At 42.2% G+C, this 27,785-nt stretch overlaps 2 protein-coding genes across 2 annotated transcripts in view; both read right to left on the reverse strand.

The window, feature by feature from the left end:
- Positions 1-2,239: 2,239 nt before the first annotated feature.
- Positions 2,240-15,826, reverse strand: npc1 (Niemann-Pick disease, type C1). Its single transcript, XM_079285248.1, has 25 exons — positions 15,732-15,826; positions 12,531-12,659; positions 12,269-12,375; positions 11,766-11,911; positions 11,377-11,544; positions 11,014-11,263; positions 10,810-10,892; positions 10,324-10,694; positions 9,903-10,129; positions 9,375-9,475; positions 9,151-9,253; positions 8,846-9,035; positions 8,481-8,663; positions 8,218-8,332; positions 7,910-8,037; positions 7,569-7,703; positions 7,365-7,454; positions 6,942-7,132; positions 6,613-6,728; positions 5,948-6,077; positions 5,619-5,804; positions 4,890-5,121; positions 4,617-4,730; positions 4,164-4,326; positions 2,240-4,061 (listed from the first exon to the last, which is right to left on the reverse strand). The coding sequence occupies exons 1-25, from the start codon at positions 15,807-15,809 to the stop codon at positions 3,982-3,984; spliced, it is 3,816 nt and encodes a 1,271-aa protein (XP_079141374.1). The 5' UTR covers positions 15,810-15,826; the 3' UTR covers positions 2,240-3,981.
- A 2,017-nt stretch (positions 15,827-17,843) lies between these two features.
- Positions 17,844-27,785, reverse strand: part of egfra (epidermal growth factor receptor a (erythroblastic leukemia viral (v-erb-b) oncogene homolog, avian)) — a 37,209-nt gene continuing 27,267 nt past the window's right edge. Inside the window, exons 19-28 of the mRNA XM_079285489.1 lie at positions 27,556-27,654; positions 26,139-26,324; positions 25,696-25,851; positions 24,609-24,684; positions 23,696-23,842; positions 23,434-23,531; positions 23,152-23,319; positions 21,235-21,282; positions 21,035-21,128; positions 17,844-19,868 (exon numbers count right to left, since the gene is read on the reverse strand). Of these exons, the coding sequence (XP_079141615.1) occupies positions 19,525-19,868; positions 21,035-21,128; positions 21,235-21,282; positions 23,152-23,319; positions 23,434-23,531; positions 23,696-23,842; positions 24,609-24,684; positions 25,696-25,851; positions 26,139-26,324; positions 27,556-27,654 (1,416 nt within the window). The 3' untranslated portion in view covers positions 17,844-19,524. The remainder of the gene's footprint in view (positions 19,869-21,034; positions 21,129-21,234; positions 21,283-23,151; positions 23,320-23,433; positions 23,532-23,695; positions 23,843-24,608; positions 24,685-25,695; positions 25,852-26,138; positions 26,325-27,555; positions 27,655-27,785) is intronic.

A 27,785-nucleotide genomic window follows, 5' to 3' on the forward strand; every position in this document is an offset into this window, starting at 1 on the left:
AGCCCTTCCTGAGCAGTTTAGGGCAAGCTGCGGTCTATTGCCCTTCCCTTTAAAATTTGGCTGAAACGGCATTTTGCCCCTTTCCTGTCATGATACTGTGACTCGGGGCTTTTCTGCCATTTAGTAGTTTGTAAACAAGGAAGTGGATTGTGGCACATTAAATACAAAAAAAAATGGATGGGAAACTGTTTGATTTCCTTAATCGTGGATTCTCTTTTGCAGCAATATTACAATCTTGACGATACAAATCATACATTTATTACAAATATTACATTTACATATAGTACAGGCATGTTTCTAAGGTTAACAGGCAAGTGTATCTGTTCAAATCCCCAGACTTCTTTCTTCACTTTAACGGCAACGTGGGCCGTGGTCAAGACGAGGGGAAACCACTGCAGGTTGACCTGAAAATCTGATCCTCCCGTGTTTGACAAGGCTACCCAATCCCTTCTGTTCCACCCCAAGAGTCTATTTCAGAGTCAACTGAACTCACTGTAACATAAAACCAGTGACGCAAAGCAGAACATTAAACGCTTCTTACACTTATTTATTGATGTGGGAGGAAGCACAGGGAAGGGCTAGTGGACATGCATAGGACTTTATTTGAAAAGAGCACAGTCCATGTAGTAACCCAATGAGTTTCAGAAGCAGATGTCATAAGAATGTTGTAGCAGTGCGTCATAAAAAAGCAGTGCGTCATAAAAAAGCATAGTACAATATGCCATGAAGTCATAAAATGTGTATGTAGATTGAAAAAAGTCAAGGGAAAATATGTCAAAGTAATTAAAATGATTAAACGAAAAAAATTTCAAATGTTATTTTGACAGTTAAATGTCAGTTTATTGTTGAATGTTATGCACCTTCCGCCACGACAAATTCCTTGCAGGTGAAAACTTGCTTGGCAATAAACTGCTCTGATTCTGATTCTGAAAAAGTCATAGCATTGATGTCAAAATATGTCATAGTACTGTATAGCATGTCAAAAAAAAAAAAAATCAAAAAGCCATAGTATAGTATGTCGACAAAAGTCAGTGTGGTATGTAAAAAAAAAAAAAAAAGCCATAGTATAACCTGTGCAAAAAGAAATTATCTAAATAAACTCAGTACAGCACGTCAAGAAGTGTCATCTAACGTCATAGTATAGTATGTCAAAAAGTCGTAGTAGCTATAGCTTATCAAGAAAGGTATTTTGAAAAATATGTCGAGCATGTCAATAAGGTCATACAAATGTAAACTATGTATAAAAAAATTCATAGTATTTAGTATATTTCATCTCCCGATATCTAAAATAGCATAAAAATACATTACAATCCTCAGAGTACTCATGAGCGGGGCTATTCATTTCCGATTGTTTTGTAGCCAAAATAAATGTGAGGGAAACCTTGTATTCAGTTATATTTGTCAGCTTTCAATTCAGTTTCTATTTTTGATCCTAAAATGTGTTTCACATCATGTTGAACAGCTTGTGCTTTTGCGACATGATGAAAGATGGGGATCGGTCAGAGTCCGGTGAGAGGCGGACCTTACATAACTGCTCTCACAGCAGGCATATCCTCCATACCTCCCCTGCAGACAGCACAGCAGACCCGCAGAGGAAATTAATATTTGAATCTGTCGGCGAGATTCAAAGAACAGTCCCCGCTCTCACAGGGCAGCGGATAAATAAGTCACGAGCTGGAGGCTTGCGTGACAGCAGGGCTGGACAGACAGACACAACAACACGCGCTGGGAGGAAGTACATTGCTGCGGGGTTTGGCAGCCACTTTCAAATGGGGGTGCGAGTGACTGATGTGCTGTCAAAGCTTTTGGCGTAAATATCCCAAAAGCTGCAGATTTAGAGCCCGAACAAGCCGCTCCATTAAGATGCCCTCGGTTCATATGCGCTGTAGAGTAGGCGTTTGAAATATTCGCACCCTGCAGGAATGAAACTCACCGACTGTGTAAGAGCATGGCAAGACTGCTGCTGTTCAAGACACAATTAGGTCACTCCCACTACATTACTGAGAGCACGACGCAGACAGAGCTGCATGAAGAGATTCAGGCGCCACTCAGTGGTCAGTCTGCATAGAACTGTCTGTTCTATGCTACAGAAGCATCCACTGCAGTTACACAAACCTTAAACAAGACATCCAAATATTGTCAGTGCTTATTCTATGTACCCCATTCTAACTGGGGTACTATCATATTAAATAACATGTAATTCCACAAACAATCCAAAGGAGAGGCAGGCTGCAGCATATACTTTTCTGAGAGGTATTTAATATCATATTTAATACTAAAAGTGTTAAAAACTAAAGTATTCAACGCTTGGTTCAGTCTCTTTTCCCACAGTGATATTGTCCAATGTCAGAGATGATTTGTCATTTTCAATGTACAGCACTGTTATTAACAAGCACAATTCTTTGTTAATCACGATACAAATTATTTGGTCGTTTGCTCGGAAACTTTTCACATCCAGGTTTAAACTGCAGCAACAATTCTTTCTTACATTCCAAAAACAAAAGGAACGGTACCCTTCCTTGTTTTGTTTTTTTAAGACCCGAGCAGATATTAAGCAGCTTGGGTAAAATATTAACATCCTCTTCCTCTGGTGTCACAACCCTTTTTAAATTTAACTAGTTGGCGATCATCTGGGACGTGTTGTGGTGCCGGTGACGCCCACGGCTCTGGGATGTTTTTTAGTTTTCCTTGAAAACAAAGCGATGCCTTTACTTGAAACGTCACTGGAAGGGTTCAGTTTTGGTTTTAAGAAAGCTATGCATGGTAACTAAATGGTAATGGTCAAAACAAAAAAATAACTTAAATGTTGGAATGAAAAATTCAGGACTGTACCATTATCCAGTCACTCTACAGTTCTCTATACCAACACACTCTAGATGACGAAGGAAAACCTCTAAATTAGCCCTGTGTAAGCCATTTACAGTAAAGCGCCTCTTTACCTCTTAATGCAACAACTGTCCTGTTCAGCAACTTAAAAAAAAACATGTCACATAATCGCCTCATCGCACCCTCTTCACCTGGCATCCACATGCATCTTGACTGATGTCACACACGGGGTTTTAGTCAAGGCAATATAGCTACGCAAACACTTCAAAAAGGTCACTTAAGACACATCAACTAGCTCTGAAATTAAATGTTGCTCCGGATCATTTAAATAACTTCCAATGTGGAAATAAAAGACATGGCAGGATGCAGTTTGGAGAGCAACACGCAACACCTAAGGGTGCAGTGTGCACAAGTACTTGGGACTGTTTTGGCTCTCACAAACCTCATTTCAAATCCAGGGTGATGGAGTGAAAACATTAGCATCCAAAGTGGCACAGGCAGCACATTATTGCTACATCTAGCGGTCCTGCTTTAGAATACAGTGTGCGATGTTGATGCCAGGGATCATGAGGGCCCGTGATGTCGTTATCCGTTAGCTCCGCTGTGTGCCGTGTTCCAGTCAATACATGATTCCGAATATCAAATAGTTAAACAAAAGTCAGTAAATAATTTCTGGTATATGTATGTATATATATATATACACATATATATATATATATATATATTTTAAACTAAGAAGAAAAAAAACAAAATATGAAAAAACTAACCAGTTTTACCCTTTTGAGTTTTCCCAATCACGATAGCTCATAGCATATGGCACTGACTGCAGTTTGTCTGTAAACTGATGTTGGGGTCTCCTCTACTTCCACAATCAAAAATGCTGAAGTCAGGCCTTTTTACTGTAGTGTGACGAGGAGGAGGGTGGGGGGGGGGGGGGGGGGGTCAAAGTCTTTTGAGAAAATCTGTAGGTTTGCAGTTGGACTAGTCCTCTGGCATTCCTATTCCCAAGTTTATTCCTGAGTTAAATCCGTGCATAGTAGTGGCAACGGCGACGACGACGAGTGTGTCAGTAATCAGAGAAATGGCTTGTGCTCACACCCACACAGTCTCTTTCAGACAAATAGTTCATTGTTCATTGTCCCAGACGGCCTGCTACTAGTTGAGGAGGCGCTCCCTTTCTGTACCAGCGTTGCGCTTGTTAGCGGCAAACACTTTCGCTTTGTTCACCGAGGGACCTGTGAAAGAAAAAAAAAACATTAGATTTAATTCTAAATGAAATCTGTGGTAGAATCTTGTATGCTTCGTGTCTAGTCCTTTAAACGAGCGACATTACTGACCGATATAACTGAGCAACACGGGTAGGAAGATGAGGCCGTGCGTGGCCCCCAGCAGCACGATGGCCAAGTACATCCTGAAGTAGAAGACCTGGAAGATCTGCGACTTGGAAAGAGCCAGGATCATGATCCCTCCGAACTTTGTTAGTGTGATCCCACTGAACACCTGCGAAAACAAACCAGTGTCATATGATGATGACGACCAAAATTAGTATTAACGTACAGAGAAGCAAATCATTTTAGAACTGATTTTTTTTTTTTTTTCTTTTTAAATGTTCAGTTAAATGTTTGTAAATGAGGTTTTCCTCACAAAAATCACTTTATTTTACTGCTTTATTTTGCCCTACGAGCTTATTTACACTGATATCCACATTACCAGTCTACAAAAAACATGTTCAAGACTAAAAGCTCCTGACTTGCATGTGTTGGAAAAGCTTCCTCTGGTGAAATACTTACCGAGCTGCCCATGTGAGCCAGGGCCTCCTCAGCCCGTTCCACTCGGTTCTTCTTCACGCTGATGGAAAACGCTCGCACAATATGACTGCAGAACTCCACCGAGATCCCACAGCACTGCAACAGAGGACAGGAGACAACTCAGCGGCGAAGGCAGAAATGTTCAAATTTGGCCAACAATGATAACATTAATCTTTTTTTTTTTTCCTGCTTCACTAAAAACACGTTTGTTTTTGTGCTCGGGATAACGTTCCGGTGATCCATGTTGCTTCTCACCATGACCAGGTTCACCAGGGACACTGCATTGAGGCTGATGTTCCACAGCCACATGACCCCAAACATGTTGACCAGGATCATGGCGATGGTAACGCTGACGAGCACGGCCGCCCACAGCTCGAAGCCCAGCAACACGGTCGACACTACAAATATGGCCGCCAGGGACAGGCTCAAGTTCACAGCCGTGTCACGCGCGATGGTGAGGTACTGCTCGTAGAACACATAGAAGATGCTGTAAAAACAAACAAAAAAGGAAATACAATTGAGAGACCACGCCTTAAGAGCGCTGACAACTGCTATTTTGAAATAGACAGAACATGATGTCTTTGTACCGTGATTCATGTTTTGATTCTATCTTTAGTTTTATCCTGTCGTGCATCACTCATACAGACTCGTAAGTCAACTTATTGGAATTGTTGCTCAACCTGACAGCAAGATGAATTCGGGACTCGAGGTCAAACATCAGTTACATTGCCTTTTATAATGTTTTCTTTGCTGTGTGCTTATCTGTGACCTACTTAACAACCCCCCCCCCCCCTCCCTCCCTCCAATGTCCTTGAGCATTGACTTGAAAACAAGAAGAACCTCAGGAACAAGTATTTCAACTTAGAACACTTCAACAGGAAAACAGTGGCAGTGAGGGAAACTGAAAAACACCTACTTAAGGTCACAAAAACCACAATAACTATAATGCAATGCATCCTATTAATGTAGTGAAACAGGACTTACCTATAGGCAAACACTTTGTGGCCAATGGACTGAGTGATGTTATCAGCCAGGATTCGGGCCATCTTTAAAGCGTCTATGTAATCCGGGGATTCCTTCAGGATGGTGTGGTAAGTCATGAAGTAAGTGGCTCCGACCCCGGTGTTGTTGGGATACAGGTCCACTGCTGTGGCGTAGGCTGCGTGGCCGCTGGAAGAGCATGGACGCATTGTGAGAGACTGGTACAACTGTGCTGAGATACTCTTATAAGCAACATAATAAACAGAAGTTAAAGTGACAGTATTCGACATGTCAGAGGGAAAGTAAAATCATCAGCAGAGCTATGAAGTTACCCTTTTCCACACTTGATGTTTGGGTTGTCTGACAGAAACATGGGTAGAAACCGCATGAAGTCTTCTCCTTCTGGCCGCTGCTTTCCCTCAGGAGTCAAGGGCCGACAGCGGACGCAGGACGGATTCACCACTGGGAAACAATATCAGAACAATATTCATTTTTCATCCATCCCACAGGATTGGAGAAATATACAAATTTGTTCTGAGAAAAAGACCTCAAAGTTACACAATACTAAAAATACTGACCATGGCTCTATTAACATTTTCATGTCCTTCCTGAAACTGCATGCAGCTAAATTGCCCAACTCAATGTACAGTAAATATTCCATGTGAACGAAGAGTTTTCCTGTTTGCCAGTTCCTCAAATAAACTGCATCTTGTTGACACGCAGGCGATGTTTAACTGTATGCCAGTCGTTTTATTAACCAGGGACGTTTGCGTTCGTCATTCATAAAGTTTAAGTATTGCAATACCGGAGTTTTAGTTTTAAATACAACGCATACTACTTGAACAATAATTGCGTTAATGCTATGGATTATGTGCTTTAAACAATATTCTTTCACTTTATTTTGTGTATGAAAAACCGTCTCTAAAATGTCCAACAGCAGCTTGTGACAGCGGGGGAACGAGGGTTCAAAGCATGTTGACATTAGATAAAAATGTACCAGAAGCATTGCAGAAGTCCTCACTGCCGTTGTAGTATCGACAACAACTGGACTGCGGCTTCACCCAGTCAAAGTAGTCATCGAGCCAAGAGGACGGCGTGAAGGCAATGGTTGTGCTGCGAGTAAAAGGGAACCGTGAAATTGAATAGATCATAAAACCAGAGGTCAGATCAGACAGACGTTTTGTCCTTTCATGAGCGTCGCCTAATCTGAACCAGAGGGAACCAGTGCAAAGCTCACGTCTGGGTTCATCCTGCAGCACAAATGATCAACTTTGTCTTGCGCAAATAAACCACCTGTGATGTCATTTCCTCATAGCCCAGACTTACTAGTTGCTGATGAGTGAGGCGCTGTAGACCTGCTGGACTAGAGAGTTGTTGCTGCAGCCGACTCCTCCGCACACAGCATTCTGGCCCTCTGCACTGCTGTAGTCAAGGCCGTCCTCTACCACAAAGTAGACTGGAGCTCCGGTGTGGAGATACATGCTCAGGTTCTTAAAGTAGTCCAGCACATACGAGTCCTAGATAAAGAGACAGATCATCGGAGTAGACCTCCATGAGCACAGAAACGCTAACCAAGGCACATGTTGTATGGGGAAGACATGCAAGAATGCGACGTTAGGGAAAATCTGCTGATAGATAGATAGATATGCTCCTACAACTAGTACAACCAGTCTACTTTGCACACATCTATTAAAAGATTCAATCACAAACCATGAATACAGAGCATTGGTAGAAACTACAAAAACATACATCAGGCATGGAGAGTTGCTGGTCCAGTCCGATCTCTACTTTATTCACCACAGCAATGCTGAAGGAGAGCATTCCCACAAACACTGCCACCTGAACAAAGGGAGACGAAAAGAAAACCACTTTAAATCTACTCGGTGAAAAATATGAGCCAAAGTGAATCAACGCGTTGAAATAATACCGGCAAAGTGTCACTGAGGGACTTACTATGATCGGTCGGACCCACTCTTTGAGGATGAACGGGGCAAAGATTTTCTTGAAAAAACGGAAGAGGAAACTGTCCGTCTTCGTTTCCTGACCTTCCGGCAGCTTCGCACAGCAAATGATGTCGAGTCGATTCCCCTTTTCAAACACGACAGACCACAGAGCATTTGATAAGTGTAACTGATGTAAAGCTTGAATCGTGTGCGTGAGGAGTAAACATTGAAATTAGATGAAAACATTTGTAGTTGTTAAATCTTTCGGAAATCATGCAAAGTTCCCAATCTGCCATCTGTAACCCCTCCCAGTGGAATCATTTATGCCACACTCGTTTCCTCCCGTCTCACCTCCTGTCTCCTGGCGTCCAAGCCGAGCAAGCTGACAAAGCAACTGATCTGCAACAGGAAGTCAATGAAAACGGCCAAGCCAGCAAACATAGAGAAAGTCCTCACTGCGGGCATGCTGGAAAGAGCTCCTACAGAAGGAAAAGTCAACACTTTGATCAGCACGCGACTCACCAGGAAACTATGGCACCGAGTCAATGCTGTCCATACATATCTCTTTATATTTAAGGTGGCATATTATCACTTAGAAGACATAAAGTTCACTTCACATTGCCGGTGTACGTGTCTATTAAATAGGAGATGTATTTTACCCAGGAAAAAGGCGACCGTCTCTGAGAAGGAGGAGAGGAACATGCTCGGGGCTACGTCTCCGAGAATACGACCAATCTGCTGGTGAAGTTCCTCCTGAGGCATCCGCTCATCCCTCTGTTCACAAGTACAGATGGAAACTTGGTTTGACAGGTTTGATGTCACTTTTCAAGTGAATAAATTCGAAGCACGAGTAATTAAGGTGAACGTACGCATTAAACCAGATGGGTTAATACGCAACAGTTGAATGGATTGTGGAGGTTACCTGATATGTCTGCACTATAATAAAGATGTTGTCCACCCCAACAGCCAGCACCAGGAAAGGAATGACCTCGATCACAATGAGGGTGAGGGGGATGCCAAAGTAGCTGAAGATCCCCAGTGAGGAGGACACCGAGCTGAGCACAATCAGGATCCCTGCTATACCCAGAGAAATCTTAGAGTCCACCTGTGGAGGCAAAGGGGACAGAGGATCAGTCAAGTTCCTCCCTTTAGCTGCTCGAGTAGCAGGACGTTGTCCAGCATGTTGAATCAAAGAAGTGTGTCAAGCTCTTATGTCACGGACAAGAAAGAAGAGTTACACTGCGTCATCTGTAAATCATAAAATGCACGACACGAGGACTTTCTTACCATCACTCTCCTGCAGCTGTTGATGTGACCCAGGGCCAGGGAGATGTAGATGAACATTATGGCATAGCTGACTACTATGGTGCCGATGTCACTGTTGCTCTCTCTGTCTATTTCATCTTCAATACTCCTCTCAGAACTGAAGGCTATGGTCAGGTTAGGATTTTTGAAGTTCTTCATAAACTTGATGAATCTGAAACGCACACAAACAAAAAAACACAATTCAAGTCAATGCAAAGACATCATTATTAGTGATTGTTTGGAAGCTTAAAAAGAGCTCTCTCTGTAGAAACAGGTGGTTGTCTCACTCTTTCTCCCATGCCAGAGCTTTGCCCACCCTGACGGAGTCGTTCAGGTAGTTGTTGAGTGGGAAGGTGATCACTAGAGCAGTGGCATTGTTGTAGTTGGTTTCTGTAATGAAGACACGTTCATTGTAAAATGTCGCGTAAAAACACTCCTCAGTTATCAACCACATTAACAACTGGAGACCAAACTCTTCTCTGCCCTCAAAATAGGTGTTAATCCAGCTCACCATCGTAACCCCCGAGGGCCAGCCAAGGGAAGATGGGGCCACCGTAGGTGCCTAGACAGGGGTCGTGGAGGACAGTGGTGTCGTTGAGGGATGCTGGAGCACTGCGGGAGAAAAGACCAACAGAGTTATTCGCCTGAACAACAACGGCCGTTATTAGATGAGCCCAGTCATCGGTACGGGTTTTCACCAGTACCTGGCCTAATTGTAGTGCAGTTAAGAATAACAGATGAAGAACCACTGCGTGACAACCAATGAGGAAGTCAGATTGTGCTTTTTTTAAGAAGACACACACACGTGCACACACACACGCAACAGTTCTCAGTAAATGCAGATGCCAGTGTCTGGAGGAAATAGATTCTTGTGCACTGCAGGTGTTCGATTGAGACGTAGAGGTTTTGACCTTTTTACTTTACCGTTTCCTCAACCGGATATAGATTTCTGCGCGCAGTTAAGACAATGTTAAGACCATCGGAGGGCCAGCTAATTGGTCACCATACAAAATTCACAAAACGAAGCAGCAAACCTCACCTGACACAGTAGAGGAAGTGGCTGTGAAAGTCGGCATAAACGAAAAACTCGTCTCCTGCCCTGTGGTCCAGCGCAGCGTGGCTGTTTTGGAAGTAGTTGAGGACGCTCAGGATGGTGCAGTTGCTATTGTAAGGAGCCAGTGGAGCCAAGCAGATGTCCTTCAAGGTGACGCTTTCGCCCTCGTATGTCGCTATAAGGCTTTCGATGTCGAGCTGGAGATCCAGCACCTGGTTGGTTATGGTTGCAAAAAAATGAAAGTAGGAAGAGAGAACCAATCAACCACAGTTTTCAGAGAAGCAGCTGCTCTTCACGGGCAATGTTTCTATTTTATCTGGTGACAGAAACGATACTTCTTTAGATAAAACTTGACAAAACATTGCTATTGATCCAGCTCCCAAATGGACTTCTCCCCCTAACCCACCTGGTGTAGGATGCCTTTGTCCAGGATGGCTCCAAACGGGACATCTAATCCTCCAAAGTATGGAGAGTAAATAAAAGTGTCATTGAGTGGCGTGGTTATAATGAGCTGCGCGGTCCTAAAAAAGGGTCCGAAGTGGCTGTCAAAGTAGTCCTTCTCCTGACGAGCCTGGCTAGTGGGAGCAGACCACAGCTCAACTGGGTCGGTGGTGATGCGCATATAGACCAGTCCCCCAGAGCAGGCGGCCACCACCATCAGGCTGCCCAGTATGACCAGAGAGGGACGCCGCACACAGAAGGAACCCCAGCAGCTGAAGAGGGTCCGCAGAGCATTCTCGAAGCATTCACCCATTGTTTCACAGCAGGATGCTTTTACTTTAGAGGAGAGAAAGGCCGGGAGTTAGCTCGGCAATGACACAACAACGTTATTACAAGAAACTGATTGCAGAAAGAGGACTAACGCTTTCACTTGTTTCATGAGTTACATTACCGTGGTCCGGATTATCACCATTGAGAGACAGCGGGCCAGTGCTGTCCAATATGGGGCCATACTCAGACATGACGGTCCTCTTCCTGTATGCACAAAGAACCATGCAAGCCAATTTGTTATTAACTCCTAAAGCAAGCGTCAGAACCAATGTGTTTGTTTTCAGTGGGTCTGATGGTGAATCCACCATTAAAATAAATCCTTTACCTGTAACACCAAGCTCCCAGTACAGCTCCAATAAAGAAAAGAAGGAAGGTTGTGTAAGAGATCCACATGATGACAGTCATGGCATCGATGCCAAGGATTGTCCAGGGAGGGGGGAGAGGGCGAGGCACAGGTTTGGGGCCACAGGCCTTGGTGCAGTCCTGACAGGAGCAGGGACCCGAGCCGTCCTCCAGCCCCTCTGTACAGTCGTAGGTCTTGTTGTTCATGGGAGTGAAACCGGACACCGGGACGTCTGGTGCAAAAGACACAGCAAAGAGCAGCAGGTAAACATCTGTTTGAATGGCATAAAAGGAAGCCGTAGGGAGATTTTGACCTCATACATTAAAGTACTTTAAAATGCTTTACCTGAGAATATGGGGGTGATAGAGAAAGGAACCTGTCCATTGTCAATGTTGAACATAAATTGAATCCAGTTGGTAGCATTGCAGTCCTTTGCGTCCTTTCCACACAGCAGTGATAAGGCCTTTAAGTTACTGGACGGCGCCTGGACGTCCTTACAGGCATTGTACATGGCTGGAAAAAAAACATTTGATTAATTCAGGGAACAACTCCAGATTTTCACTACGTTAAATTAACAAACTCTTATTTTATTTGACCAAAAAAACACAGTTATGATTGCAAAACGTCATGTTAAAGTAGGAAACGAATATAGTTTACACAGCAGGTACACACGATGGAAATAAGATAACTAAGCCGTTTGTCATATCTAAATCAACATCTGGCTGTGAACTCACCGTTGGTAAATGTCTGTCCAATATAGTACTGCACCTCCAAGACATTGGTGACATTGAACTTGGTGGCGTTCATGAATTGACTCTGGTGAGGGCTGCATGTCAGCTCACAGAAGAGGTTCATCAGGTTGAAGAAACAGGCGGGACACCTGCACACAGACACACGGTAGTGAGCGCGAGAAGCACACAGAACAAGAGAAAGCGGCCATTGCAGAACCTAAAACAAGATGTCAAAGTTTAAGAGTGTAAAACAGTTGCAAAGAAAAAAACAAGGCAATAACAAACGCAGTAAAGTAAATAAAATCAACCTTATAAAATCACAGTCTGTCCTTTATTTGGAACATGGAAAGCCACGGCTTGCATGTTCAAACAACAACTTTGGAGCAGCACACGTACGGACGGATTCAAAAGAGCAAACACTCCCATTGTTTGTGTTCAGCAATTCATAATGCCCTACAAAGCACGTCACATGCTTCATCAGTTAATGTTATAACCGCGGTGCGTACCGGGACAGGAACTGAAGGGGCAGCTGGAGACTCCCTTTGAGGGTGTTCAACTGGTTAGCATCACAGCAGAGGCTTCGGTTTCCGTAGACATATCCAGGACAAAGCTCCTGCAAGTAAGAGGAATGGCGTCACTTTAACACACTTTTGTAGAATTGTTCAACTTTAGCACGTCTAGAAAGCAGAAGTAGATCACAGATGATTGCTTTGAGCATCAAAAGTCAGCAAAAACAGGACAGAAACATCAAGATGCTGCCGTTTGTACCGTGAGAAGGTCATAACTCTGGGAGTCCAGCGGTTTGGGAGGACCAGTGTAGTTGCAGTTGTACTTCTTTCCGTGCACCTTTAGGGACTCGCCACACTCCCCATACCACACACAGTGCTGTGCCGCAACCTGACAGAAAGACAACAAAAAGGCAGTGATCATTTGTGCAATGTTGTTCATAAAGCAAATGCATTTGTTTTCGTGCGATGGTCTGCAGTCAGTCTGTTGAATCGTACGTAGCTTTTTACGGAGAGTCGCCTACTTCAATTGCTATCTAATGAGGACAAAGGTCTTTGCTAAAAAAAAAAAAAATCAAAGTCAGATAGCTCGTATAGAGTTCCTCTAAAGGTCCACTATTGGAGCATGCAACTTAGTTTTGGCTGCTAAAAAAGAAGAAGAAAGGAATTAACAAGTCTGATGGGCGCTGAGAGCGGTACCTCTTTACCTTGAGGTTTACCAAGTTGAACCTCCAGTCATGCCTCGTTCCTGTGTTTCTAGTATCGCGTGCTCTGTATGTCTGAAAATAACAATTTCACTTCTGCAATATTGTTTCCTTGGGCGCCTGCATTTTAGGAGATAGCCTGGTAATACCCAGAGCCAGTTTAGTCACATCGTGCACCATCATGTTGGTGATTCAACCACATTCAGCGTGAAGAAAGAAGAGAAAGGAGAACTGTGGTCAAATTTCTATGACAACATAACACCACTGCTGTTGCAGTTATGCCTCAGACCAAGTTCAATGCGAGCACTTAAAACATGTTATATTGCTGCTGTAGTTTAGGTTGTCTGGTATCTGTCTATTCAGCATCAGAGCTCTCACATGTTCTGTTTTGGGAGGGGAAGTTAATTCACTTACTCCACAAACTGTTTTAAGAGTAAGCGCAGTGTCACACTCTGTCCTACTCGAGCCTCGTGGGATTGAGTTAAAGGGCAGCGCTCGCATTATTGTTTCAGTTGGAGTTTTATGCAGCTGCAGACTAGGCCAGTACTCAAACTACAGTGCACCAACTGAGTTTTGCAGTGTACCCGCAAAACTCAGAAATAGTTGTGAGATACTTGTTTATTTAGTGAGTAAGACCAGGGGTTTTGTTTTAAAGTAGTTCATGAACAGAACAGAAACCTGATGTACAACCACAAACCCCTCTAACGGAAGTGACACACACACATATTCCTCTCCTCTTATCCACTGCAGTCTCCAAATACTCTACAGTTTTACTCGTATACCACATCCTTGCTATTTCTTTTACCAGAACGCTGATATCTTATCTTGAAAACAGTAATGATCATATTCCGAGTGGTCTAATGTTTAGCAAAGGAGTGAGATTGACTTAATTACCTCACGAATAGGAATGCAAACAATGCAGACAGAGAGTATTTATCTAAATCTGATTAATTCTAATCAAATGAGATAGTTTGGTGTGATTTGAAATGACAACTTCACCACAAAAACACTAATTTACCTTGATTTACATAATTCATGGTGTCTTCATGAGAAAAAAAAAATCACATTCTCCAGAATAGGAAAAATTCGTAATAAATATGTAAAAGGTGGACAATGTATATACATATTTATATCCATCATTAATTTCAAGTAAATCTTGTTTTGCCATCATTAATATCATCAAGGTGCACCCCAAGGACTGTGTTGTCTCTTGTAATCTCTATGTAATGTTCCTTACTTTATGTATTATTATATTCTTACAACCTGCAAAGCCTGTGGTGAAGACGGTGAAGAGATGGACCAACGAGGCAAAGCTGGAGTTACAGTCCTGCTTTGCCTGCACTGATTGGAGTGTTTTTGAGGCTGCTGCTACAGACCTGGATGGGCTCACTGACACTGACATCGTACATCAGTTTTTGTGAGGACATGCGTGTGCTGACTAAAACCGTCTGCACGTTCAACAACAATAAACCCTGGTTTACTGAAAGCCTCAGGCAGCTTCGTCGGGCCAAGGAGGCCTACAGAAGTGGGGACAGGATCCTGTACAACCAGGCCAGAAACACATTGACGAGGGAGATCAGGGTAGCTAAGAGGAGCTACACTGAAAAGCTGAAGAACAAGTTTTCAGCCAACGACCCCTCGTCAGTTTGGAGAGGCCTGGAAGTACTCACCAACTACATCTTTTTTTTTTTTTTATTAAAGTTAGACTTGATAATAAAAATATCCCCATAGTCGAAATTATGAGATAGAAAGTCGAAGTTATGAGATAGAAAGTCATAACTATGGTAGAAAGTCATAATTCCGAGATAGAAAGTCAAAACTATGATAGAAAGACATAATGATGAGACACTTAAACACAGAAGCAGCTCTTTGGCTGGTTACTGTACATTTGAAATGGAAATGTATTGAGAGCACATTGAAGACTACTTCAAACGTGGCTTTAAAAACACATGAAATACTTCATGTCGGATTGTGCAAACGCACCCTTGAAAGGATTTTAAGCTTTGAACAAAGTTATTATAATAACTTGTGTTTGATATTTGTCTTTGCTATTTTCTTTAATAGTTTGAGCTTTGATAGAGTAATGTGGGTTTCTTAACCCTAAATTAAAAGGATTTAAGTTATAATAACAGAAATGTGCTTAAATATATGTTTACATTTATATAACTGCATGTACAATATTTTTACACTTGAATAAACAATAATCAAATGCAGAGACAGTTATTTACCAATATGTTAGGAGTAGTTACATTTACACAGTCTTACATTTACAACCGGCCCTTTGAGGGCGACCGTGACGCTGATGTGGCCCGGAGTGAAAATGAGTTTGAGACCCCTGGCTTAGAGTGCTCACAGCATTGACTGGAGCACATTTACCTGCGCTTTGTTTAAATACCTAACGTTAGTTGAAATAGGGTGGTGTCAATCTGCCAAGACATGACGGCACGAAACTTCTTTCGACACCGGTTCTGGATCAACCGTCTCTGTTCACTATGTTTGGTCATCGCTGACGAGGCTGGTGCAGTTTTTAACCAACATTAACGCTAGCTGTTATGTTTGAGTTTACTGTTAAAGCCAATTACTGGCTAACGCTATTTTAGCCCCGAAATAAAAACAGAAACAGAAAGCCTTAAATAGCTAAACTAACCTGGATTTTTAGTTCTGCTAGCCGCCTCAGATAAACATCACACTAGCAAATAGGGAGACCGAGCTGAGTCATGTTTTAGTCGCGAGAATACGGACGTTAGTTGACAACTTACCCATCGAAAGTGTCCCTCTGACAGGAGGATAATGAAGAAAAGTATACTTGAAAGGGTTTTCCCTGGTAGGACCCCCATCGCTCTTACTGGAACGACCGAAACGAAGTGGCTGCTCAGATAAACTTTCGCAGATCTTGTTGATGGTTTCTTCTTCGTTGTATTATTTGTTAGGGGCGGAGACTAACTGTCGTCTCAGTGCTGCCACCAAACGATGCTGAGGAGGCACTACATCTCCTAGAACCAATTTTTTAATTTCTTGAAATATTTAAAAACATTTGACAGCTTGTTTATGAAATACAACTGATTGGACTGTGTCAGGGATATAATTAGAGAAGGAAATCCAATGTCTGATATTGATAAGAAGCATTAGCAAACAGTGACCAAAGGGCAAGAAAGTTTGAATCACATGAACACACAATGAATAACATGTTTCAGGAAGCAGACAAGGTAACACGTGATATAGTTTTTTTTAAAGACATAAAAGAAGTAAAAGACAACTTTTACATGCAAACGTCAATATATAAAAAAGGAAAAACAAAAATGAAACCTTTTGAAGATTAGTCCGTTAAGGAATACTGTCAGGAAGTAGTGTGTACTTGGCCTTAAAGGTATGCAAATCTGACTCTTCTTAAATTGAATAAAGCAGTTTATTTAATTCCATGACACCAAGAAAACCTTAACCAATTTAAACTTAATGATTTAAGTTTGCTCAACCGGCTCACACGTTATGAACATACCCACCTTCCTGAAAAAATCGTAAAACTCCCTGTGAGCAATTCATGTAATATCCTTTACACCATGTTTAACTGAATATATCAACTACTATTGAACGCCACATTTAGAACAATTATTCTGGTTTTGGGTCACCATGGAATTTTCTTCATGCAGAATCTTTATGGACAGATAGAAGATTCATAACTATAAAAGAAAGACAAGGATTTATTTGATGAATTTTAACATTATAAAATAACAGATCTTCAAATCTGAATACACTCATTTAAAACCCTTAGGTTTATTAATCATTAATGAAATCAAACAGTACATTGACAAAATGTGTGTGCTCTTTTTCATGTGATCACTTCCACCTGGTCTCTGTTGTTAATGATTAGTTTCTCTAACATTTGTGATCAATCCAATCTGATTAAAGCCAATCCAAACAGTCCTGATTCAGCAGATGAGTACTAAACTGAAAAATTCCTTGTGTTGAATTGTCAATAATGGTAACAATGGATGTTTCTTTCCCCCTTACTTTGTGCTCATTTAGTTACAAATATTTTAGGTCATTGAGACATACTTGAAACCAAGATTTCCTAAATTTAGGAATATTTAATATAAATGTTATAATTTCTAACCGTACAGCCTTTAACATGTAGGACCTATGCTTATAAAACAGTTTGCAATCTAATCTCTAGAATCTGCAGAAATGTATACTAACTTCATCTCAAATGTAATGCATCTTTTACTCCAACGTTTTAAATTGGTCAAAATCTGCTGCGTTGGCAGTTCATCGAGAGTGCAGTTTAATCTAATATTTTCCCCTCGGGTTAACATTTTAATTAGTTTTTTATGTCCTGAACACAGCAGACAGCATCATATCTTGCCCTGCTGTTTAAGAAAACCCTTGTTCATTTAAATGAGTTACTCAGTCCCCCTAGTTTACATGTAGAACAGGGCCAGTAAATACACTCCTCAGTTAGGTTTTAAACTGAATAACAGCATTGAAAGGGCATATTTAGGAAAACAAACATCAGCAACCCACATCACTTTTGATCAATGAAATACAGAAAGCTATTGTTTTATTCTGTGTATTCAATGAGATTGTGTCTCACATGCTCACTCAAGGTTCGTTTATCTCATCAGTGGTGGGTTCAAGTCACATCATCGGCGCTCACACTGACAGACTGGATGTTGCTCCCTTCAGCTGATAATCTGCTCAATACATTTCATCAAAGTGTTGAAAGTCTTGAAGTTCTGCAGGCATCAAGATAAATCGACTTGAGTAGATCAGTGAATCACTGGGCTCCCAGTCCTTCCTGTATCTCGCTCTTCACTTGTAAGATGTGTGTGTGTGAGTGTGGGGGGGGGGGGGGGGGGGAGAACAACATCTTTCCATAGAAAAAAAGAAGATTTATTCAAGTTCACTTTTGAATGAAATTATCACAATTCAGGAATAAGTGCATATTCACGTATGATGTGACAAAACGGTGTACCGAGTATAAATGATAGGTGACTATTTTGGGGTATATTACCGTTTTCTGTACATGTACCTGTGTAAAATCTTCAAAAGTAGGCTTTCAGGTTGCTACAATAGTATATTCCTTTAAAACTCGGAATAATATTTGCAAAGTTTAATGGTCTTGCAAGACTACAAGACTTTAAAGCTAGGAGCAGATTCATAGATATGTTGTCAACACCCTGTGTGAAACAACTGTCGACATTTTTGTTAAAAAAAAAAACGACAAGGAAAAATCTCCAGCTGCTAATAATAGACCACAAAGATCAGAAACATTCTTTGTTTCTGAGCCATTCAAATAGTCTGGAAAACAACACATGTTTACAGGGACACACATACTTCTAACACGTTACTCACATGACCTAAGACAGTTCTACCAGATTTTCTTCAAACAAGAGACAACAAAAAAAAAAACTTAAAATCTGTTTTGTTGCATTAATAGAAACTTTAAGCTGAAAGTCAAAAAATGCTAACATTTGGAAGTAATCAGTAAGGAGCACCAGAAAATACTTCCTGGGTGCACAGACTGATGTGCCACAGCGATATAACGCTGACTTTGTGGGTCGACACAAATGTGCTTCATGCTACAGGAGTGCTGCAGGTTTTCAACTGGAACCCAGCGTGAATACGACCACTCACATGTTTACCGTCACACTCTCTACACATCACACATCAGGGGACACAGGAAACTCTTACCTAAGAGAGAGCGAACAACCAGTTTGTAATTCATACAGAACTGTTTTAGAGCATAAAAGTAACATATTTAAACAATACAATTCTCCAGTATTCCCATTTAAACTGACTGTACATTCTGTACATTGCAATATTGTCTTTCCTCGTTGACTCAACCTTCAGGATGAGTGTCGTCAGGCCTCTGAAGGACAACAGTCGAGCCAGCATTCTACTCTTAAAAACTCCCTTTAATCTTCTTGACTTACCCACAGGGGCGTGCAGCGCCGCGTGTTGTCAACCCTTTAAAGTCCAACATGTCAATACTGTTGACTGATTGTGTATCTAACTTGTGACTCCACAACACAAGTACCTTCGGTTGTGATTTGGGTTGAGCTGTAAGTTTCTGCTCTTTGAAGTATCGAGCTTCTGCCTCCTAAAAATGGAGGCAGTTTACGTCCTCTTGTCAAGCAGTCTTCCACTGACACATTTGAATGACATACAACATCAGTTCCAACATTTAGAGAGATTTTCAGAAGAGCTTTTCACTTTCAGACGGGGGGGGTTACGACATACGGACACAGAGCACATCTGATCCAGCAACTCTCAGGTCAACTGAGTCATCTTCCGTCCAGCTTTAATCAAGAAAAAGTCATTTTTGTAGTTTGGTGGTGAGAAGAAAAAGTCTTTGGAATGAGAGGGGTTCTGCCTGACAGTTCTGCCTGCATGCAAACAACACGGAAAGCTCGTACAAAGTGTCACTTGACTCCGTAAGACACGTATAATAATTGATGGTACCACTTAGCTATGCCTTCTCAGCCGATACATCAATGCTCCTTATTAATGGAACAGGAAACAGTCTCCTCTGTATTGTCTGGATCCACTAAGTCCTCAGTCTGGGCCCAGGTACTCTGTGATTTCAGCCGCTGGGATGTGGCCGTTGGCGTGGGTCTTGAAGGTGGGAGTGAAATCCTGCTGGTAATCAGGGTTGTCTATGCTATTCTGGGGATGGTATTTCTGAACGCTGTGGACCGTGCCGTTGGAGGTGAGGGGGAGGATGGCGGGGGACGTGATCTCGTTGAGGTACTCGGGTTCGACGGCCTCGTTTTTAAAGCAGTTCAGGTACTCGGTCTCCGTGTCGTCTGAAGAGATGGTGGGACGGCCGGTGCGAAGTGGACCCGGGTGCTGGTAGATGGGATTCATCATGTCTGAAACTCCGTTCTGGTTCATGTAGTCTGTAAGAAAGACACTGACATTAGCAAGGGCACTGGATAGTTTCTCATTAAGTGTACACACAGCTTAAATAGAAACTAGCAGGTCATTTATAAAAACAGAACAGAACATAATGGTGGCATGTTTCAGGCCGTTAACTGCACACCATTACATCCCTGCGCTGCTGATCATTTTCAGTTTGCAAATTGACTCCCAACCTTCCGGGCAGCCACGATTTAAAGGGCCAGTTCGCTATTTTTCCACATAAAGGTCAGTTTATTAAGTGTACTGCTCGGTCTCTCATAACAATCAACAATATATTCTGTGTTACAAACTCTGGGCATTGAGTTTGAAAGAAGTAGATGTTTAGAAAGTGTTATCAAGACACATTATGGGAAATGTAGAATCCAGTGTTTTTAGATCTTGGTCCTTACTAAGGCCTAAAATTCAGGATATCCTGGCCTCTTGGCTGCATCGATTTTGACCAATCTTCCATAACTTTATGAAAGGGCAACACCAAAACAGTAGCGCACCAATTTAATGGTAGCAGGCAGTGAAAATCAACGTACAGACTTTAAAAACTTGCTTTAGACAACCAGCCAATTAAGTGCCTTTCATTTGACTTACTTTTTAAATCAAAGTTACATCAACATCAAGTGGCAATACAGTTGGATGTTATTTGCCGTCAAAAAGCTATGTATCTATGGGATACATTTTCCAAAGGATTCAAATCAAACAATAAGTAAATCCTGTTGCTGTGAAAAGGACAATGAGAATCTAGAAGTTTGTTTAAATATCTACTTACGGTGGTACTGGTGGTAATACATACATGATTGATGTTGTTATGGTCCTGAGCACAGCCCTAATGATGCCACTTTTCATTTTAACCCCCCACCCCCCCACCCCACACACACACACCCACACTGCAGGACTCCAAGACTAAAGATGTATGCGCTAATGGTACCATAAAGCCACTGGAACAAAGACTACACCAAATGGTAAACGGCATTATGTTCTTCAGCTGTGGCAATAAGTACAGCAATATGCTCCTTGTGCACTAGATGTCCCTCTTGCTCTTCTTGTTCAGGGACAAGGGGAGAGCTCCACTGAGATAGAGCTCCACTGAGATTCACTTGAATAACATGAAAAAGCGGTGCCACTGAGGGGTTCGAAGTTGCAGGATACTTGCCTGGAGATGGCAGGAAGGCCTCGTCTAAAAGTTTGTCTGTGGGGTCAGGAATGTAGCGGAGCACCACGCTTCCATCTCTGCTCGGGAATGCATTCTGCAACAGAGGACAGGGGTTGTTTTTGTAGAACTGTTGCACATAATACAAATCATTTGACAGAAACATAGAAGTCATTTTCTTTAAAGGATTGATGTTCACTTACGAATAATCCATTTCTGCTGTGGCACGTTCCAATGCTGCTGTTCAGGCTCTGCAAAATAGATAAACAAGAGTTAATGTCTGAATGCAGAGCAGGAAATTGTGTTTTATAGATCTAGAACACATTTTGATATTCCTCAGTTATCCATAAAGCAGACATTAAGGGAAGAAAGGTTTAAAATGTAACCAAACAGGTAGCTTCAGTGCAATGCACAACACAAGCGGTCCACAATATATTTAGGCAAATACTATATTTTTGTGATCTTTTTCTTTCACAGTACTGTACAGTACAGTACGGTATTTGATTCTTACTTTCTACTTTTATTCATAGCTTCTTTAAAGTGCGTTTCCTTCAGTCACCGTGGTTTATTGCAACGCTTCTCAGTGGATAATAAGTTCCCTTTGAACAGTGATAGTAATGTGTGTTCATGGCACCCGAGGAACCAGAGCTGTCATCGCAGCACAAGCCGATGAGGATCGAAATAAACGAGTAGATTCATATTCATTCAGGCGATCTGACAAGCTTTGTTGTGTCTGTCAACGTCTCGAGTCAAAGGACTGTGAACGGTGTCAAAACCATGGAAACCGGGCGAATAAAGAGAACAGAGTGACAGCTGTGGCAACGCAATTACTTTCAACAAGAAAAGGAAATTAAACACGCTGAAGGAGCGACCATCTGTACAAAAAATGATTCTGGACCCATAGTGGGCCATGCCCCAACAGTGATATTAAAAACACAGGCTTATGCTGAGCTTTTATTGGACAACGATTTTAAAGAGTTGCCTGCAAAGGTAATTACACTTCAAAGCTCGTATGGGCTAACCAGGCTGTCAGGGGCCGGCAATGTTCCCAGATACAAGAGCCAGACCTACGCATGGCCTTCACTGAACCTGGAGGAGAAGAGTTCTCCTTCTTCAGTTCTCATCAATCAAAGGGCACCTGGGAGGAAACGTGGGAGAGGGGATGATGATGAGGCCGAGTGTGTATCGGGGTCAGGAAGCGGAGGAATAGTCCCACTGGTGACACTTGAACAGAATGAGGGCAGCAGGGTTCAGTACGGACTGGCCGCTCAGATTCAAGTCGGATCTATTAGTTTAACTCTCCTCGCTGATCGATCATCTGGATTCAGTTTAACTGTCAGCGTTCTGCTTCTTCATGCGAAAGATAATTGCATTCGTTTATTTCCATTCTGACGCACAGGGTAATGATGATTTATGCAGAAATCCCATTTCCCAAAACACAGTTAAAATAGCACAATTACATTTTCAAACAGTTGAATGCATGTTGGTAAAGTGTGCACTGCTGGTGCAAGTTCTTAATCAATTAATGATGCCGTTTCTGGGAAATTGCTCGCTTCCTCCAAAGCAGCTGGCATTCACTGTTTGGATAGAGAAGGTAAATGTGAGTGAGTCTGCCTTCTTTAGTAAAAAGGTATCTGTGTCTCATTACATGAACAGATTCCCCTTTTCTGTTGAATCTATATTATACTGTATAAATGTGACAATATTCAGATATTTCCTAGAGTTGTGTAAAACCTTGATATGATAAGAAGCTCTAAATACATAAACACTAATCAGTCGTCACAGTGAGTGACTCAGAGGCCAGTTGGGTTAATAAATGATTTTGGTCAGTGCATGATTGTTTGATTTAGAGTTAGTAATCTTGTCTTTAAATTACAGCATTCATTTTCTATTTTTGAAATGTCTGACCACAAAGTGAAAATAATTCTCCCTTCAAATCTATTTTCATGAAATATCAGCTGTTTTTCAGCCATGCAGGATGCATCATAGTCTCTGCTTCTGCAAAATAAATCTGAGCTGCAGCACCTAAATGTCAGCTGAGACAGAGAGGCAGATGGACATACACACACTTGATCCCACACCTTTGATGTGTGTGTGTGTTTTTCTATGAAGTAGCTTACTGTGGAGTGAAGCAGCGGGGTGGTGGACTTGCTCCGGCTGTTGAAGAAGCCATGTTGTGGCACCAGGTACTCGTCCGCATCCACAGGGTCCTCCATGCCCTCCCCGCTGATCAGGCTGCGGTACAGTCTAGTGTCTGTGGGACTCGGCAGGTGCATGCGATCATCGCCCTGGAATAGAAATAAAATGTACCTCGTCATCTCGGTGTGACTAATAGGTTACTACAGTTACATTACCAAATAAACTGAAGTTTCAAGACTGTTAGATCTGAGGTAAAATCACACCTGGATGACCAGATATCGAGGAGGATCCCGAGCCATTTTTGAGAACTCAGCTATTAGCTCCCGAAAACGCGGTCGGCTATCTGCGTCAATCATCCAACCTGTACAAACATATCAGCAGATATCATCATGAGACAAGAAGATGAAATGAGACTTTTAACGTCTGTGGGGAAATTATCGGAACATCAGCGTATTATAAAGGAAATGATCGTATGAATACACTTCGGAAAAGCAGAAGCTTTCAACCGCGGCCCACCGAGCTTACATTTCACCATGATCATGTAGACGTCTATGGTGCAGATTGGCGGTTGAGGCAGTCTCTCCCCTTTCTCCAGGACCCCGGCTATTTCACTGGCTGGAATCCCGTCATACGGTTTTGTCCCAAATGTCATCAGCTCCCAAACGGTTACGCCTACAGAAAGCAAGACAGTTGGTACGCGTCACTCTGCTGAGCTGTCATTCACTTTGTTTTGCTCCCAATAAAAGAGAGATGAGAGTGACAGGAAGTAAGCTTCCCGAATATCACACAGTATCAAAATAGCTATGTTGACAAATTGGCTCTGCCTGCAGGAGTGGGAGTTGGCAGGATGCGTCTCTCTGTTGGAAGAGCTGAAGTAACTTCTGCCAGGGTCTGCTGATGCTTACGCCATATTGAGCGGAAGGCAAGATCAAAACCCTTGGGAAAGGAACATTTGGAGCTGGCCCACACAATAAAGCTGTGCTGTGTGTGAATGCATCCGTGTATATCTGTGCCCCTGGTCTACGTGACGTGTGCTCCCGGTATACGTGCGCTCCCGGTATACGTGCGCTCCCGGTATACGTGCGCTCCCGGCTCCTGCTGTGGCAGCAACCTCTTCTGACGTGATATTGTCCCTCTGAGACCGCTGGTATATAACGCCTTGGTCCACGGCTGTCGCTGGCACAGAGGCATAAAATACAAAAAATGCCTTTCCTCTCTTTGCCTCACTTGCTGTTAAAACACTTTATTTGGCAATGAATGCACATTGCTCCAGTGAGACTGTCACCAAAACTCCTCGGGAATACAGAAACAGCTGTTTTATATATATATATATCTGAAGCTGCACAAGGATTTAGCTCAGTCTGCATCGCAAGCAGGGCTCATGCCTCACTGGGTTAGAGGTCCAGCATGTATTCACAAGATAAAGTGCTACACTTACCATAGCTCCATACGTCACTCTGGTGTGTGTATGTTCTGTTCAGGATTGATTCAAGAGCCATCCACTTAATTGGTACCTGCGGGGGGGAAAAAAAAAGTAATAATCTCCAAATATTGCAGTAACTTAGGTGAAGAGAAGCTTATTGAGACAGCGGCCTCAACTGTACACTTGCCAGTGGACTCTCAACAGCAACGTCTATCATTTTTGTATCTTGATATTGTCTCGTCAAATTTGGCTTCTTTATTCAAAGTGCTGTATTACTTTGGTAAATTGAAATCCATTTCCGTTTTTCCCATATACAGTATGTCATGTAACTGTACTGTCACCTAGTGGTGCAGAATTGCAATCATCAAACATTCCAGCAATGTCAACACAGTTTGCATCACAAAAAGCTTAAAAAAATGATTTCTGTGATGGTTTGCTGCAGACGGAAGTCTCATACTAAATGGATGTCTCTACCCTGTGTGGAAAACTGTCCTGTCATTTTCAATCAATAACACGTTTCAGAATTGCATCAAACTAAAACAAATAAAGGAAGCGTCAGCAGTAGCAAGTGTCTATGTTTGAGGTCCAGCTTTGTCTGGATGAATTTCAAAGAACTGCACATCTGCCCGCCCGGTGAGGATGGACGGGCATAAACCACTGATGTAATAAAGTTACAACATTATAAGGTAATGCAGCAATAAAGAGGAGTTCTACAGTATAATTGGATTTTAGACCATGAAGCAAAAGAATGCACATTTGGGGTAATTATCATATAATTATAATTATAATTATTATCATATCAAAATATTACATCATCGGGTACTACGGAAATAAGTGTATAGGTCACGCTGTAATTACAAGTAAATACAAGCGCTACACATTTTTCTGTGAGGGAAAACACTGATAAGAGAAGGAACTAATCTGATTTGTTATTTCTCTTCTTTCTGACAGAACTATTAATACTCACTTACATGAGATACAATCTAGAGCAAAACTAGAAAAAAAATAACATCTCTCATTCATCTACAGGAAGTCATTCGTCTGACAAAGATCACATTTGTGACCGGCTATAAAAGGCATACATATGGTTGCTTCAACCAACCTTTCCGCCATCTGCATGGTACTCTTTCTCATCCGCGTTGAGCAGTTTGGCCAGACCGAAGTCGGTGATCTTGACATGTTGAGGAGTCTTCACCAGGACGTTTCTCGCTGCCAAGTCACGGTGCACCAAGTGGCGCTCCTCAAGGTAATTCATACCCTTTTGTCAAACAAACGATGAAGTTGTTACATAAGCACAGTGCTCTTGGAAACACTACTTGATCAAACATGATCAAAGTTGTTAGAGTGCTTTCAAAATAGACTTGTCATCATCATGTAATAAGTCATGTCATTCAACAGTTAAAGGCAGGATGTACTGTGCTTTATAGCAGTTGCAAATCAAAACTTGACTTGCTCTGCAGGAATACTCAGTGACTTTTGGATTTATCATAATGTCGAATAGACCATAACATGTAACTTAATGTCTTGACAGGGTTTCTCTCCTACCTTGGCGATCTGCACACACCAGTTGAGCAGGTACTGGGAGCCGATGTTGTCCTTGTTCTCTTTGACATAGTCCAGCAGGCAGCCGTAGGGCATCAGCTGGGTGACGAGCTGCACAGTGGACGTCAGGCAGATGCCAAGCAGACGACACACGTGGGGGTGTTCGACGCTGGCCATCACATAGGCCTCCTGCAGGGTTCGGGTTAGACGCGCGAAAAAGAGTTTTAACGTTCAATGCTTTCTATTAATTGGAGCAGTCAGGTGACGCAAACGACACCCCGTACCTAGTGCATGGACAAAAGGAGACAATTGGCATTCACATTGATGGATTGACGGTGCAAAATATGAAATTGTCTGTTTGAGAAAAACGTCTTACAGCCCATTCCGTCTTCCACTGACGCAATATTGGAAGAAAGTCTACATTTATTCTGGAAACTGATAGCTTAAGAAACATGACATTTGTGGAAATATCTGGTGTTTGGTGATAAGTTTCTTAGCAGCAGTCATGCCCAGCCAAGCATATTTTATGAGGATCAGCTGAGTGGAAACTCAGTCGTCATAACAGAAAAACGAATTAAAGAAAAAAAGAAAAATCTGCACTGGCCACCACCAAGGAGATCTGTGCAAACAGCACTTCAAACTGAGCTTTATTTAGTAGGTTTCCTGTCGTGAGTACATTAATTGTACCCCAAATATTTTCGACATGACCATAAAGTATCATAATTGTTCAGTAAAGAACCACTTGATTGTTAGGAGCTCTGTAATTTTGACAGTCTGATGAGGAAGAGGCTTTAAAACGCACATTTAAAAACAAGCCTCTGCCCTTAAGACATGAAGTTCAGAGGGCGTGTACGTCCACCACAAGCTCCAGATGTGCAGTGACTGAGCAACGCAGCCACAAAATCACAGGATCTAAGATGCACATTCAGCAGTTTGCGTATTGCATTTTGAGCAAGCTGCTTTGTCAGTGCGGCGACAGGACTGCATTCCTGTCCAGAACACTTCAGCCTTGGATTAAAAACCAACACCCACACACAGCCCTCCATTTCCTACAGGCCCGTAAGAGCATCACCGTGTAGAAACATGACCCATTCCCCTTTTACAAGGAAATGAAGTCGTCGTTGGATTCAAATAACGTTGCATGTGCTATAAATCACAGGATGCATTACAGTTGAATTGACACATGGGAAGCAAACACTTTCATTCAATTTGTGCAACACATTGAGGTTGACTTTTAATCCAGTCGAAATATTGTAATAATGTCATAGAGGTTCGAGCTTTTAGATGCGATTTCCCAGCAGCAGCACACACTTTACTGAAGTCGTCTGGGGAACAACGTTTGAAATGAATGGTTTTCCTAGTTCCGACTCAGAATTACAGTTAAGCTTCAAAAAGGAACCACATAAATCATTAAACCTACGTCCAAGATCTCTTTGTTTGCTTTCGGTGATGGGGCCTCTCTCAAAACCTTGATGGCCACCGGGATCTTCACATCCTCTCCCTCTGGAACCCACAGGCCCTGTACGGACACAAGTTTGTCATTTGACATGCTTTAATTACACCGGAATCATCAAGTGAGCGCAAGTACATACATGCAATGCACAGTACAATTACAAAATGCTGACATGTATGTATCTCAACACTTTGTAC

The sequence above is a fragment of the Melanostigma gelatinosum genome, assembly GCF_949748355.1.
Source record: "Melanostigma gelatinosum genome assembly, chromosome: 15".
NCBI classification, from domain to species: domain Eukaryota; kingdom Metazoa; phylum Chordata; class Actinopteri; order Perciformes; family Zoarcidae; genus Melanostigma; species Melanostigma gelatinosum.